Raw genomic sequence first — 14,159 nt, forward strand, 5'->3', positions numbered from 1 at the left:
GTCTGCCCATTTGGAGACCTTATTTAAACCCATCTGAACCTGCCGCTCACACATGGCTAAGTTGCATGACTTGAAGCCAAGCTGAACGTCGTCGACATATGTACAATAAAACATCATGCGGGGAATGGACAAGTGCAAAGAATTCATTTTGATGATAAAAAGTGTGCAACTAAGCACACCACCTTGTGGCACGCCTGTTTCCTGGACAAATGTTTGGGAGAGCACACTGCCTAGACGGACACGGAATGTCCGGTTTGACAGGTAACTTTCGATTATATGAAACATTCTTCCGCGCACACCAAGGTGGGACAGGTCTCTTAGAATTCCGAAACGCCATGTTGTATCATACGCCTTTTCGATATCGAGGAACACAGAGAGAAAATATTGTCTATGGACGAAGGCGTCTCTTATCTGTGCCTCGATACGAACGAGGTGGTCTGTGGTGGATCTACTTTCCCGAAACCCGCACTGAAATGGGTCGAGCAAATTGTTTGTTTCAAGAATATGTAGAAGTCGGCAGTTTATCATTTTTTCGAATACTTTGCACAAGCAGCTTGTAAGTGCAATAGGCCTATAACTTGAAGCTAAAGAAGGGTCCTTGCCCTCTTTCAAAATGGGAATAATAATCGCCTCTTTCCAGGAGGTAGGGATAGTGCCAGAAAACCAGATAGCATTGTATAAACAAAGTAAGGTTTTTCGTGTTTCGGCTGGTAGGTTTTTTAACATTTCATACACCACACGGTCAGAACCTGGGGCAGAAGTACTGCAGGAGTTTAGAGATGTTCGGAGCTCAGCTAGACTGAAAGCTTGGTTATATGCCTCGTATCTAGTGGATTTATGTTCTAGTTTCTGCTTTTCTATTCTTGTTCTGTATTTTTGGAAAGTGTCCGTATAGTGGGACGAGCTGGATACCCGTTCAAAGTGTGCACCGAGGAAGTTTGCCTGATCTTCCAAGGTATCACCCTGAGTGCTTACGAGTGGAAGTGTGTGTACTTGTTTTCCTGCTATCCTACCGACCATGTTCCAGACTTTAGCCTCCTGTGTGTATGAAGTGATCCCTGACAAAAACTTCTGCCAGCTTTCTCTTCTGGCCTGCCGACGCGTTCTCCTGCCCTGAGACTTTATTTTCTTAAAGCTCTCAAGGTTTTCCGCTGTCGGCGAGTTGCGCAGCAACCTCCATGCCCTGTTCTGTTCCTTTCGCGCATTACGACACTCTGTGTTCCACCATGGGACGTGTCGCTTGCCGGGCTGTCCAGATGTTTGTGGGATGCATTTGGCTGCTGTGTTAATAAGGAGAGCTGTGAAATACTGCACAGCTTCATCTATGCTTAGCGTACATATGTCAGTCCAAGATAAGTGAGCTTTGTTATGAAACTGTTCCCAGTCGGCTTTGTGTATAAGCCATTTGGGAACTCGTGGAGGATATTCGTATGATGTTTGTGTACTCAAAATGACAGGAAAATGGTCGCTTCCGTAGGGATTATTTAGAACTTTCCATTGGAGTAATGGCACAAGTGATGGAGATGCGATGCTGAGATCTATGGAAGAGTAGGTTTTGTTGGCAAGGTTATAATATGTTGCCTCTTTCCTATTCAACAGACAGGCGCCGGAGGAAAAAAGGAACTGTTCAATGAGACGACCTCGTGCGTCGCAGCGAGAATCACCCCATAGACTGCTATGAGCATTCAGGTCACCAAGGACCAGATAAGGTTCGGGTAGTTGGTCTATTAAGGACTCGAATTCTCGTTTTCCAAGATGGTGGTGTGGGGGTATGTACAGAGAGCAGATGGTGACGAGCTTGTTGAAAAGAACTGCTCGAACAGCCACTGCCTCTAGTGTTGTTTGCAGTGGTAAATGTGTGCATGCTACTTTTTGATTAACAATAATGGCTACACCGCCGGATGATGCCGCAGCATCATCTCTGTCCTTTCGGAAGAGAACATACCGACGCAAAAAATTCGTGTTTTTAGATTTTAAATGAGTTTCCTGTACACACAGCACTTTCGGCGAATGTTTGCAAAAAAGCTCTTGAACATCATCGAGGTTTCTGAGGAGTCCTCTGACGTTCCAATGTATTATTTGTGTTGCCATATTGGAGGTAACGTAGTGCTGTGTGTAAGGAACAATGGGTGTGTCTGCTTCTCAAGCTAAGCGTTAAGACTCAAAGAACAGGGCCGTCGCCGGGCCCCGTTATTGGCTTTTTATTTCGTTTGGCGCGCTCCAGGGAGCTACGCCGATCTTTCTGCACCAGGGCTGCCGTGGTGTCCATTGCCTCCTCAGAGGCACTGGATGCCCGCATTTGCGAGCTGATGTTTTGGGCTTGGGACCTCGCCTGGTGAGACGAGGCCTTCATATCGGCCGACCCTGGGGTCTCCTTCACCTCGGGGGGCGAAACCTTCGGTCCTCTTGGGCTAGAGGTCGAAGGAACCTCCTTTGGTGCTGGGATACCCTGGCCGCTGTAAGAGCTTGCAGCGGCCTTGGTTGTCGCCGTGGGGAGGAGTGGCAGGGCAGCCTTGGCTGTTCCCGCCGTGGGTGGGGGCATTGGCGACTGCCTGGGCACACTGTGCCTGGCATGGGCAGTTGCCGCAGGCCGTTGTAGTGCTGCCCCCTGTTGCACTACATCGGAAAACGATGGTTTGTTTGTGAAAAGCCCAGATACTTGTTGACGGGCTTCTCGGAAAGTAATGTTTTGTGTGATTTTGATTGTAACAATTTCTTTTTCCTTTTTCCATGTTGGACAGGTTCGAGAGTATGCGGGATGGGCACCATCGCAGTTTGCGCAGTGGGCCCCATCCTCCACCTTACACTCGTCCGTAGCGTGTCCTGTGGTGGCACACTTTCCGCAGGTGAGTTGGCCGCGGCAACTCTGAGAGCCGTGACCAAAACGCTGGCATTTGAAGCAACGTCGTGGGTTGGGAATGTAAGGTCTCACATTCAACTTCAAGTATCCTGTTTCGAGATGTTCAGGCAGGGTGCTGGTGCAAAATGTCACAATTATGTGTTTTGTTGGGATTTCCTTTTTATCACGCCTAATTTTGATTCTTTGTACTTGTGTCACCTGCTGGTCCTTCCAGCCCTCGAGGAGCTCACCTTCAGTCAGGTCAAGCAAGTCTTGATCAGATACAACGCCTCGGGAAGTGTTGAGTGAGCGGTGTGGTGTAATTGAAATAGGTATGTTTCCAAACGATTCTAGTTTTGAGAGGTTTTCGTACTGGCTCTGACTTTTTACCTCGAGGAGGAGATCCCCACTGGCCATTCTTGTTGCCTGGTAACCTGGTCCAAGTGTAGTGGTGAGGCATTTGGAAACAACGAAAGGCGAAATAGTTCTGGCGTTCTTTTCAGCGGTTTCACAATGGATTACATGGTAGCGGGGAAAGGTTTCTTTCGGTTTGCTGAAATATTTGCAAAAGTCTTCGGTGCGCCCTCTCTTCGGGAGAGGACGATCATGCAATGGAGGGAGAGAAGAAAAAGCCATAAACTAAATGTGAGTTCGGCAGCCATGCCAGCCGCCCACCATGGAGCCCAACACGGGGACGTGACAAGTCCTAAATATATATGAGGCATGTCAACGTCAGCTGTACACAGCCGCTATAACCAAATGTATTGTGCCCAAGACAGAGCACATACACAAGGTTAACCCTTGCCGCCAGGAAAAATCGGAAGTAAATAGAAGAGAGAAGAAGACAGGATAGATGTAAAGTGAGAACAAAAGACGAAGATGTAGGGAGAGAGAGATAGGAAAAGGCGACTGCCGATTTCCCCTGGGTGGGTCAGCCCAGGGGTGCCGTCTACGTGAAGCCGGGGCCAAAGGGGTGTGTTGCCTCTGCCGGGGGGCCTTAAAGGTCCAATCACCCAGCGTCGGCTCAACCCCCAGGATCCCCTTTTCCCCGGACACGGCAAAGCCACGCACGGCTAGGCGTGGGAGGGAGTCAAAACTCCCCCGTTAGCTCGGGTCCGTGGTGTCGCTACACACCAAACGCCTACTTGCGCAGGCGCCCCTGCGGGGCCGGAAAGATGCTTTGCAATTGTTGGAAACGTGAGCATTCGAAGATAAGCGTTGTTCGTTATTTTCATAACAAGGTACTTGTACTCACGATCTCCTGTGAGAGGTGTAGAAGCGATAATCTATGGAAACAATCACGAGTTATACTTTCACGTAACTTGCGTAAAACCAATTTCTTCGTGTTTAGTACCATACGCAACTTGGAACACCACGAAGGTATGTTACAAGCGTTTGAATCACCAGCAGTTTGGTCTGCGTCACAGGTTATTTCAGTAAATAATATACGGTCATCTGCAAAGAGCCTAGTCTGCACGGTCGAATAAATGACATCAATATTGTCGTTTGGATAAATTAAAAATAATAAAATCCATGATACGCTGCCTTGTGGGTCAACTCAGGTTACAGGAAGCTCACCTGATATGTTACTGCCAATTTCAATGAACTCTTTACGGTTAGTTAAGTAAGCAGCACTCCAATTACTTATGTACGATGGTATCTGTTTCTATTTAACCTTTTCGACTAGGTGACCATGAAAATAAAAGGTCGAATGCCTTTCTAAATTCAAATAAAATTACATCAATTTATCGAGACTTGCCAGACCTGCTAACTCGTGAATTATTGTAGTTAATTGGGTAACAGTTGAAAGGCCTTTACGAAAGCCATGCTAGTGGTCAAACAAAAGACTTTTTTCAGTGAAAAATTTCACAATACAATTGCTATAACCTATTATAGTTGCTTCCAAAACGACGACATCAAAGAAATGGAAAGATAGTTATTTAAAAAAATAGCATCATCTTTTTTGGTATAGATGTAAACACGTTCCACGAGCCAGTCACTAGGACAGATTGTAGAAGACAATGATGCTTGAAAATTAACTACTAGAAATTGAAATAATTTTTACGCATATATGTGATGGAAAACATGTGAAATACAATCCGGTCCAAGTGGTAATGTAGTTTTCAACTCAAGCAGCAAAAAGACTGTACCAGGTTTCAAAGTCATATCAGGTGGTGCCAGAGAAAATTAATAGTTTAAACTTGATGCAACAAGCTTACAGAAAAAACGCTATAAAAAACTCGTTGAAATGTTCTGAAAAACTTTGTATATCAATTACTAGGCATCCCTGGTGTACAATTTGGTCAGTAAGTCTTGCTTTTTTTTCTTCAAAAACCCCAAAACTTTTTCCAGAAGATACAGCATAAAGTTTGGTAGATTATGCCTACAGTACCTTTCTTTTGCATTTGACGCTAATGGGTTTAGTTTAGGCTGTTATATATGAATAATATAACAAAAGGCACCCTGTCGCCTTAATCGCCTAATTTTATTTAGGCTGCAGCGGCTCTCGCGTTATCGAAGAGCCCCACCGCGGTGATCTAGCGGCTAATGTACTCAGCTACTGACCCGCAGGTCGCAGGATATAAGCCCGGCTGCAACGGCTGCATTTCCGATGAAGGCGAAAATGGTATAGGCCCGTGTGCGCACATTTTGGCACACCTTAAAGAACCCCAATTAGTCGAAATTTCCGGAGCCCTCCACTACGGCGTCTCACATAATCATATTGTGGTTTTCGGACGTTAAACCCTACTTATTATTCATCGTTATCGAGGAGTCATTTTAGCTGTTTTTTTTTGTTTTATTAAGAACAAAATAATACAATGCATGCATATGTCTTTAAACCTCGACTAAAGATTAGTGACATCCCAACCACGAAAAATACATATACAAAAGACTGAGTTGTTCAAATCGCTTTCGTGTCTTGGGCAGGAAAAATCTTTCACGGTTATCTTTTTCGATCAGTTGTTGCTGCTTGACTGTAGCCAACAGAAAAATTATACCATGTGATGAATCGAAAATTTTGTTAAACAGATACGGAAAAGTCGTCATTAGGTTCGATAATAAAGATAGGATCAAGCACAGTCGCCGATGTGCCTCAAACGCTTGTAGGTTGATTGACAATTTTTTGCAAGGGGTGGCATGCGCAAAACAATATCACCTAAGCAATCCACATTTCAATTTTGATTTTGATAAAAAAATCCGTGCTCCCACTGAATTTTTGGAAGATTAAAATACCTGACAGGAAAAATTTCGCCATGAAGAAATGAGGTTATGTGTTCGCGTAGGTCACGAACTAACTGTGAAGGCGAGATAGGAGGGTGGTAGACGCCAAGCAGCAATAATGGCTTGTCCCAGAAAGTTTAGTGTAATGGTTTTTTATAGTTTTTCCAAGACGTAAGAATACGACAGGAATGTGTTCTTTAATCAAGATAGCCACACCTCCCACCATGTACATCTGTCATGACGAATGACACAGTAAGAAGGTTCAAAAACGGTTAAGTGAACAATATCATCATGTAACCAGGTTTCTATTATCACAACAACGTGAGGGGATGATGTTGAATTGAACATTAATTTTTTCGAATCTGTGTTCCCGAATTTGTAAGCTCGGGTTCACCCTAGGTGGGAGGGTCCCTTATTCCAGGAATCCTCTGGCCGTAATCGCCTGCCGGGCCCTGGTAACAAGTCCTCGTAGGTCGTCTAGGTCACGTGCGGCAATCTTGGCCTCCCACGTCTCGACTAGGGGCCGATACGTGCAGTTGTTGCGGACTTGTTATCGGCATCTTCGTGGCGCCACGAACACTCGGTTAGTAGGCGGGCCAGCGTGTCTGGCACGTCACATATCGGGCTGTTGTTGGCGTATAGCGTTGGGTAGATTCTATGCAGTAGGTTGCCGTGTGTATAGGTGTTAGCTTGAAGTCTCCAAAATACTGTTGGACTCACCCCAAGCTGACTAAAAAATACTTTTTTAGTCAACTTGGGGTGAGCTGGCGGGTACACCCTGCGAGCTAGACAATAGTGTTGTAGGATGGCGTTGTATGTTGATAGTACGGTCTCCACTTCTTCTGCAGCGCTGGCTAACCGCGGGTCAAGCTAGGCGCTGAGGGAGGCCTGGTTTACGCGACCGCGGGCCGCGGCGTGAGCCGCTTCATTTCCCTCGAGCCCCTCGTGCCCCGGCACCCAAACCACGCAGGTGTAAGAAGCGGAGTTCGGCTCTTTCTCAAAATTTTGAGAGCTTTGACGGAGATTCGGCCTCGCGTGTATTTGCGGACAGCGGATTGGGAATTTGTGAAAACAACGACCGCGTTCTTACCAGTCGTAGTGGCAAGGGCGATCGCTGCTTCCTCAGATGACTCGGAGCTCCGCACCCAGAGGGTGGCGGATGCCAGCTCTTGTCCTTCCGCGTTGACGACACTTAAAGCGTAGACATTTTTGCCAGGATATTTTGCCGCATCGAGGTAGCGAGCGTGTGGATCATGCTGGTGTCTTCTGCGAATGGTGTTGACTCGAGCGATTCGTCTTTCCCGATGGTACTCGGGATGCATGTTACGCGGTACTTGGGCGATGCTGAATGATTCTCGCATGTACGGTGGCATCTTCTCTTTGCGGTCTGCCTCGCCGATGTAGCTCTCGCTGTAGCGCGAGCACTCAAGGACCGATCTGCCCGTCGACGTAAGCTTAAGTCTCTCGAGTTGGCTGGCCCATTGGGCTTCTGCTAGCTCTTCCCAGGTGTTGTGTATACCCATTCTTAGGATTCTGGTGGTCGACGCCTTTGGAGGTAGCCCTATGGCAAGCTTGGTAGCTTTGCGGATGAGCACATTCAGCTTGTCGACTTCAGATGTCTTGAAAGCGAGTTACGGGGTTCCATAGGTGATTCGACTGGTTAGAAGAGCCTGCACAACTCTCAAGGTATCGTTTTCCTCCAGGCCACTGCGTTCAGGCCACTGCGTTTTCCTTCAGAGTCGCAAACCCTCCCCGCCGCTCACAGCATTGGTTTGCGACTCTCCCTACAAGGTGCGTGAGCTGGAAGACTGTGCGTTGAAGTGCAGAAAGTGTGGCGGCCCCTGATCCATCGTGGTGCAGGTGCAAGCCGAGCACGCGAAGCGAGGTGACCTTCGGTATTTGGACCCCGTGACGAATGACACATGGGTCTGGCGCTTCGCAGGGTGGAGGTCTTCCTCGCGTGCGGGTCTTGAGTACCAGTAATTCCGATTTTTCAGTTGCAAAATGGACCCCGCAGCTTTCGAGGTAGTTCTCTATGACATTGACCGCCTCCTGAAGGCAGCTTTCTTGTTCTCCAGTAATCTTGCCTCAAGTCCAAAGCGTAATATCGTCCATGTAGATGGCGTGACGTAGGCCCTGTATTTTCTCGAGAAGCCGAGGGAGCTTAGGGAGTGCCACATTGAAAAGGAGTGGTGACACAACAGAGCCTTGAGGTGTACCCCTGTTCGGCAGCTCAACTTTTTCGCTCCGTATGTTGTATATTCCCACCGTGGCCGTACAACTTGTAAGGAAGCTGCGAAAATAGCCATACATCTCGGAACCGCAGCCAGTATCTTCGAGATTTTGTAGTATTGCTTGGTGGCTAACATTTTCCAAGGCGTTTTTCACATCAATGGCAACAAAGGGCAACTTGCTATTCTTGCTCCAGTGATCAACTGGATCTTCCCTGAGGAGCAAGACGATGTCCTGCGTAGAAAGCAGCTGGTGGAAGTTGAACATGGTGTCTGGGAAGTACCCGTTGTCCTCAAGGTGCGACGTGCACCGGTGATGGATTATATGCTCAAACAGCTTCTCAACGCACGAAGTAAGAGAAATGGGTATAAGGTTGTCAACAGCTATGGACCTGTTGGGCTTAGGTATCATTATATCCTCCGAATGCTTCCACGCGTCTGGAAGCTCCCCTTTGTCCTAGCAGTCATTATAGTACTGTAGGAGAGCAGCCACAGCCTGATTGGGTAACTGTCGGAGGTGCCTGTTAACTATCCCGTCTTTGCCTGGACTCGTGTTTCTTGTAAGCTTGGAAAGAGATTCTTGAAGCTCTGCTGGTGTGAAGGGCCTGTTAAGGACGAAGTTGGGCATGCCTTCGTATTCTTTGTGTGGTTGTGGAGTTGCCGCTGACTGGACAGGACCACGCAGCTTGTCGCATAGTTCATGAAGCAGGTCTTCGTCTGAGCCGTCATAATTGTGTGTTAGCGGACGTACTCGTTGCCGCTGCTGCGTCTTGGTAGGGTGGTGTGGAATACTGCCGGGGGTGTGGTGACATGTGGCGGCTGGGCGACGGTGAACGGGAAGGACTTCGGGGTGTCCATTGAGTTCCCATCAGGTAGTCGGCGATGTCACGTGGCCGTTCCCCTGGCTGCGGACGCGGTGCATCGACGGCGAAGCCACGCAGTCCCATCTGTCAGTACTAGCAACGGCGGTAAGTGTGCCCGGCCTCGCCGCAGTGGTAGCACAGTGGGCGGTGGTCAAGGGTGCGCCTAACGTCGGTTTTCCTCGGCGCACTGCGCTGGCCTGCTGGCGAACGGTAGGTCATCGGTGGGGGTGGTGGCGGCGGTGGTGTCTGGTGACGGAAGTGCGATGGGGTGGCGTTTTGGCGTGCACGTGGAGGAGGGGCGTGGCGGTGTGCTGCAGCAGCATAGCTCATGACTTGCAGCTGCGGCTCTTGAGGCTGAGGAACGCCTAGCGACTGCTGGATCTCCTGGCGTACGACGTCCGCGATGGATTCGACGTGAGGCTGCGCTGAAGAAAGTAATTTTCGCAGCTCCTCTTGCACGATCGCTCGGATCGTCTCACGCAAGTTAGTTGTTCTGAGCGCTTGAATGTCGGCGTAGACACGGGTGGCGGCGGCGGCGGTGAAAGGACGTTCGCCTAATCAGCTCTTTTTGCTTACCCAGACTACCTGAAAACGGTTGCCGTGGCTACGGAATCACATCTTGACGTCACTGAGCCTGCGGAAGTGTTTACGTGTTTCCGGCGTCGACATCGTACCTGGACACACGGGTGGCGGCGGCGGCGGTGAAAGGACGTTCGCCTAATCAGCTCTTTTTGCTTACCCAGGTTGGTGTCCTGCATTTCGGCGGCCGGTGCTTTAGGGTTCCTGCCTTGTTGGAATCGTTGCGCTGGAGCCATTTATCAAAGCGGCGCTCCTTTACAACGTTCAAATTTCCTCCATTTATTAGACTACCTGAAAACGGTTGCCGTGGCTACGGAATCACATCTTGACGTCACTGAGCCTGCGGAAGTGTTTACGTGTTTCCGGCGTCGACATCGTACCTGGACACACGGGTGGCGGCGGCGGCGGTGAAAGGACGTTCGCCTAATCAGCTCTTTTTGCTTACCCAGGTTGGTAAATTCGCTTATTTCTCAATACCGCCTTACCGCTACCGCCGTTGCCACCGTGTTTCAGTGCTTTGCTGAGTTCTCTGTGCATAATGTGCCTTTTTCCTAATTGAATGCTCCCGAATTGAGTGCGAACTGAGTGCTACTGTGAATGCCTGGACAACGTACCATGACAAGCACGTGCCAGTCTTGTGATGAGCCCCTCCCCTGTGATGGGCGTGTCCTGAAGTGCAACGAATGTGAGTCCTCTTACCATGTTGGCAGTTGTTCTGGCTGGTCGGAGACGACATTTAAGACTAAAGGAGAGAGCGGTCGCAGGGCATGGCGATGTGCTGCTTGCCGTTCATCTAAAGCGAAAAGTGGGGAGAAAACTAGCATGGACTCTGAGTTAACCATTTGCCTGGCAGATATACCTAGGAGGCTTGATGCTTTAGCAGGGCTGCCGGCTCAGGTTGGTGAGATTAAGGTCTCAATCCAGCTGTTGTCACAAAAGTACGATGACATCTTGAACTGTCAAGCTAAGCAGGAAAAGGACATTAGTAGCTTAAACAGACGCGTTGGGAAATTAGAGGCGGACTGCACCTCAAGTGATATTCAACAACTGAAAGCTACGGTGAATGATCTCGAGTTTCGTAGTCGGAGACTAAACATAGAAGTTCACGGCATCCGGGTTACGCCAGACGAGAATTTGCTGTGTAAGTTGAATGATGTGGCCAAGATTGCTAACCTGCCAGAGCTGACTGGGAATGACATCGCCGCTATCCACAGACTTCCGGCAAAGCCAAACAAAACACCCGGAATTATAGTTCGATTTGCCCAGCAATCAATTCGTGATAAGTGGCTAGGAAGGCGGAAAGCCCTAAGAGATGCTTCGAATGTTTCGATCACTGAAAACATGACCCAGCAAAACAGAGAGCTGCTGCGCAACGCAAAAGACTGGGCACAGAACAATGGCTATCGTTTTTCATGGCACTGCAACGGCAAGATTCTCGTTAGGAAAAGAGAGGGTGATAGCGCGGTTGTCATTCGTCGTTTGGGTGACCTTGATAAGCTGTGATACTGTTACCCCGCATTGCATTGTTACTTCCTGATATTCTTTTGATACTCGTCTTAACATGTTTCCCTTAACCGCACCTATAGACCTTATTAATCTTAAAAACTTGTATGACACTTGTTGTGAAAAAAGCCTCAGTTGCGTTCATTTCAACCTTAGATCGGGAAGGAATAAACAGGATGAGCTCGAATATTTTTTTAGTGAAGCACAAGTAAATTTCGACGTTGTGATGTTTTCGGAAACGTGGTTTGCTTCGGAAGATGATGTATTTACGTTTCCAACTTATAAATCATACTACATGAACCGCACAGGCAAAAGGGGTGGTGGCGTAGCTATGCTAATCTCAAGTAAAATAGACTGTGAATTGATGTCTGAATTCTCCTGCATTTCTCCTCTATATGAAATACTCACTGTTAGATGTGGTACATCAGTGTTTTGTGTATGTTACCGCCCTCCATCAAATAATGTCCGTTTGTTTTTTTCTTTTTTAGACTCACTGTTAGAATTTGTGAGTGAAAAAAAATATGCCTTGATTTTAGGTGGTGACCTCAACATCAACATGTTAGCTGAGAGCAGTGTTAAATTAGAACTTGAATCAATGTTAAGCTCGCATTATTGTCAAAATGTTATAACGGCTCCTACGCGAATCACTTCACAGTCATCAACACTCTTAGATCTTTTTATAACAAACTTTGATACTTCCCTTGTTACGGCTGGCACTTTGATTCACAATATTAGTGACCACATGCCTGTATTTATGTTTGTTAACCAACTCAATAACGTACCCAAACAAGTGCGTGCAGAATTTTCCTATAGACTTATAAATCCTGAAACACTAACCCTCTTTAGAGAGCGCTTAGGCAGAACCGACTGGAGCAATGTGTTCGCAGCGAGTGCCGCCAATTTGGCATACGATTTGTTTATGAACAAGTTCACCGAAATATACCTTCAATGTTTTCCCCTAAAGTCATTTAAAACATTTAAAAAAAGTCGGAAACCTTGGGTAAATAAAGAATGCCTTAAGCTTATAAGAAAGCGGGACCAATTGTTCAAGGCATTTATTGTGAGTAAGTCCCCTGAAGCCCTCAAAGCATTTAAAAAGCACCGAAACTTTGTCACCAAACGCCTTCGTGATGAAAAGAAACTATATTATTCGAACCTGTTTAACTCAACGCAAGGGCGTACAGAAAACGTTTGGAAGGCAATTAACAGTACGCTTAATAATCCACCGGAGGAATTAACCAAAATTGTGAAAGATGGTACAGAAATTCAAGGGCCTGATTTAGCTGATGCATTTAACGACTTCTTTTTGTCAGTTGGCGGCCCTACAACCAGTAGTACTTCTTTAAAATATATGAATATTCGAAATAACCAAACAATATTTCTAGAGCCAATTTCAGAGAGTGAATTAGTAGCGACATTTTTGACACTCAGTAATAGCAAAGCCACTGACGCGGACAATATTCAGATGAAACCTGTTAAGTATGTTATTGACATACTAGCACCCTGTCTTGCCTACATTTTTAACATATGTTTGTCCACAGGACATTTCCCGCGAAACATGCAGATAGCAAAAGTGACAGTTATCTATAAAAAGGGTCCCAGAAATGACATGTCCAACTACCGCCCTATATCGATTCTACCTGTATTCTCTAAGGGTCTGGAAAAAATAATTTTGAAACGTTTGAACTCTTTTACTGACAAGTTCAACTTGATTACTTCAGCGCAGTATGGCTTCCGGAAAAATAAATCTACTGAGCTCGCGCTACTGGCACAAAAAGAATACATTCTAGAGAATTTTGAATCCCGAAATATGGTACTCGGTCTTTTTCTTGATTTCTCAAAAGCCTTTGACCTCATTAATCATAAAATTCTCCTACAAAAGTTGGACCATTACGGTATAAGAGGCGTTGCACACAAATTAATCACTTCATACTTGCAACACCGAACTCAATTCGTCGTAATTCAAGGCAAATATTCCGCAACAAAATCCATTAAAACAGGCGTCCCGCAGGGAAGCATTTTGGGACCGTTTCTCTTTATACTTTACGTTAATGAGATAGTTCGTATTGATGAATCTGCCCATTACATTATATATGCTGACGACACAAGTTTGTTTTTTTCAAGCAGATGTAGCAGCGATCTAGGTAGCCGAGCGAATAACGCACTGTCTAAAATTAACACATGGGCCCAAGAAAACTCTCTAAAACTAAACATAAAAAAAACAAAAGCTGTTTTATTTCACCCCCGCCACACACAAGTTCAGTTTCCCATCATTTCGTTAAATAATTTAGAAATTGAAGTCGTCAAAAGTTTTAAATCATTAGGCGTGTATTTTTCACAAAACATGACATGGGATGATCACGTGAACCATATTATTACTAAACTATCTCGTATAATCGGCGTCATGCGCCGTCATTGCTACTATTTTCCTGTTTCTGTAAACATGCTCATATATAACTCGTTGTTTTCTTCATTATTGAATTATGCCTTTCTTGTATGGTCCACAACGACAACTGTAAACGTTTGCAAACTTACCATCTTGCAAAAGAAAGCTTTGCGTCTTGCCTCTAAATTACCACATCGCAGCCACACAGCAGAATTGTTTAAAAAACACTACATCATTCAGGTTGCATCAATATATGATTATAAACTAAGCCGTTTATATAAGTTCGGTTTATTGAAAAATAATGATACGATTGCTAGAATAGCCAGGTTAGAGAAAAATTTTCCTGCTTATAATGTACGTCAACCTGAAGTGTGGCATATATCAAAATGTAGAACGAAATACGGAAATCAAATGTTAAAGTTTCAACTGCCTACACTTCTAAACCGCATAATTAGGGAACATAACATTGATATATCTAGCATATCACCAAAAAAATTGCGATTAGTGTTTATATAATAATGTGATCTAGCGACTAC

General features: G+C 46.2%; 1 protein-coding gene and 1 long non-coding RNA gene across 4 annotated transcripts in view; both read left to right on the forward strand.

The window, feature by feature from the left end:
- Positions 1-14,159, forward strand: part of LOC119179728 (uncharacterized) — a 225,712-nt gene that overhangs the window by 80,504 nt on the left and 131,049 nt on the right. For 2 of the 3 annotated variants that reach the window (XM_075869864.1, XM_075869863.1), the window contains exon 6: positions 2,742-2,846. The exons of the other annotated variant lie outside the window; for it this stretch is intronic. In XM_075869864.1, coding sequence (XP_075725979.1) covers positions 2,742-2,846 — 105 coding nt within the window. The remainder of the gene's footprint in view (positions 1-2,741; positions 2,847-14,159) is intronic. 3 annotated transcript variants of the gene reach the window in all.
- Positions 9,680-10,555, forward strand: LOC142767682 (uncharacterized). Its single transcript, XR_012885103.1, has 2 exons — positions 9,680-9,898; positions 10,021-10,555. It is a non-coding gene; the product is annotated as an uncharacterized LOC142767682 (long non-coding RNA).

The sequence above is a fragment of the Rhipicephalus microplus genome, chromosome 7 (assembly GCF_043290135.1).
Source record: "Rhipicephalus microplus isolate Deutch F79 chromosome 7, USDA_Rmic, whole genome shotgun sequence".
NCBI lineage: Eukaryota > Metazoa > Arthropoda > Arachnida > Ixodida > Ixodidae > Rhipicephalus > Rhipicephalus microplus.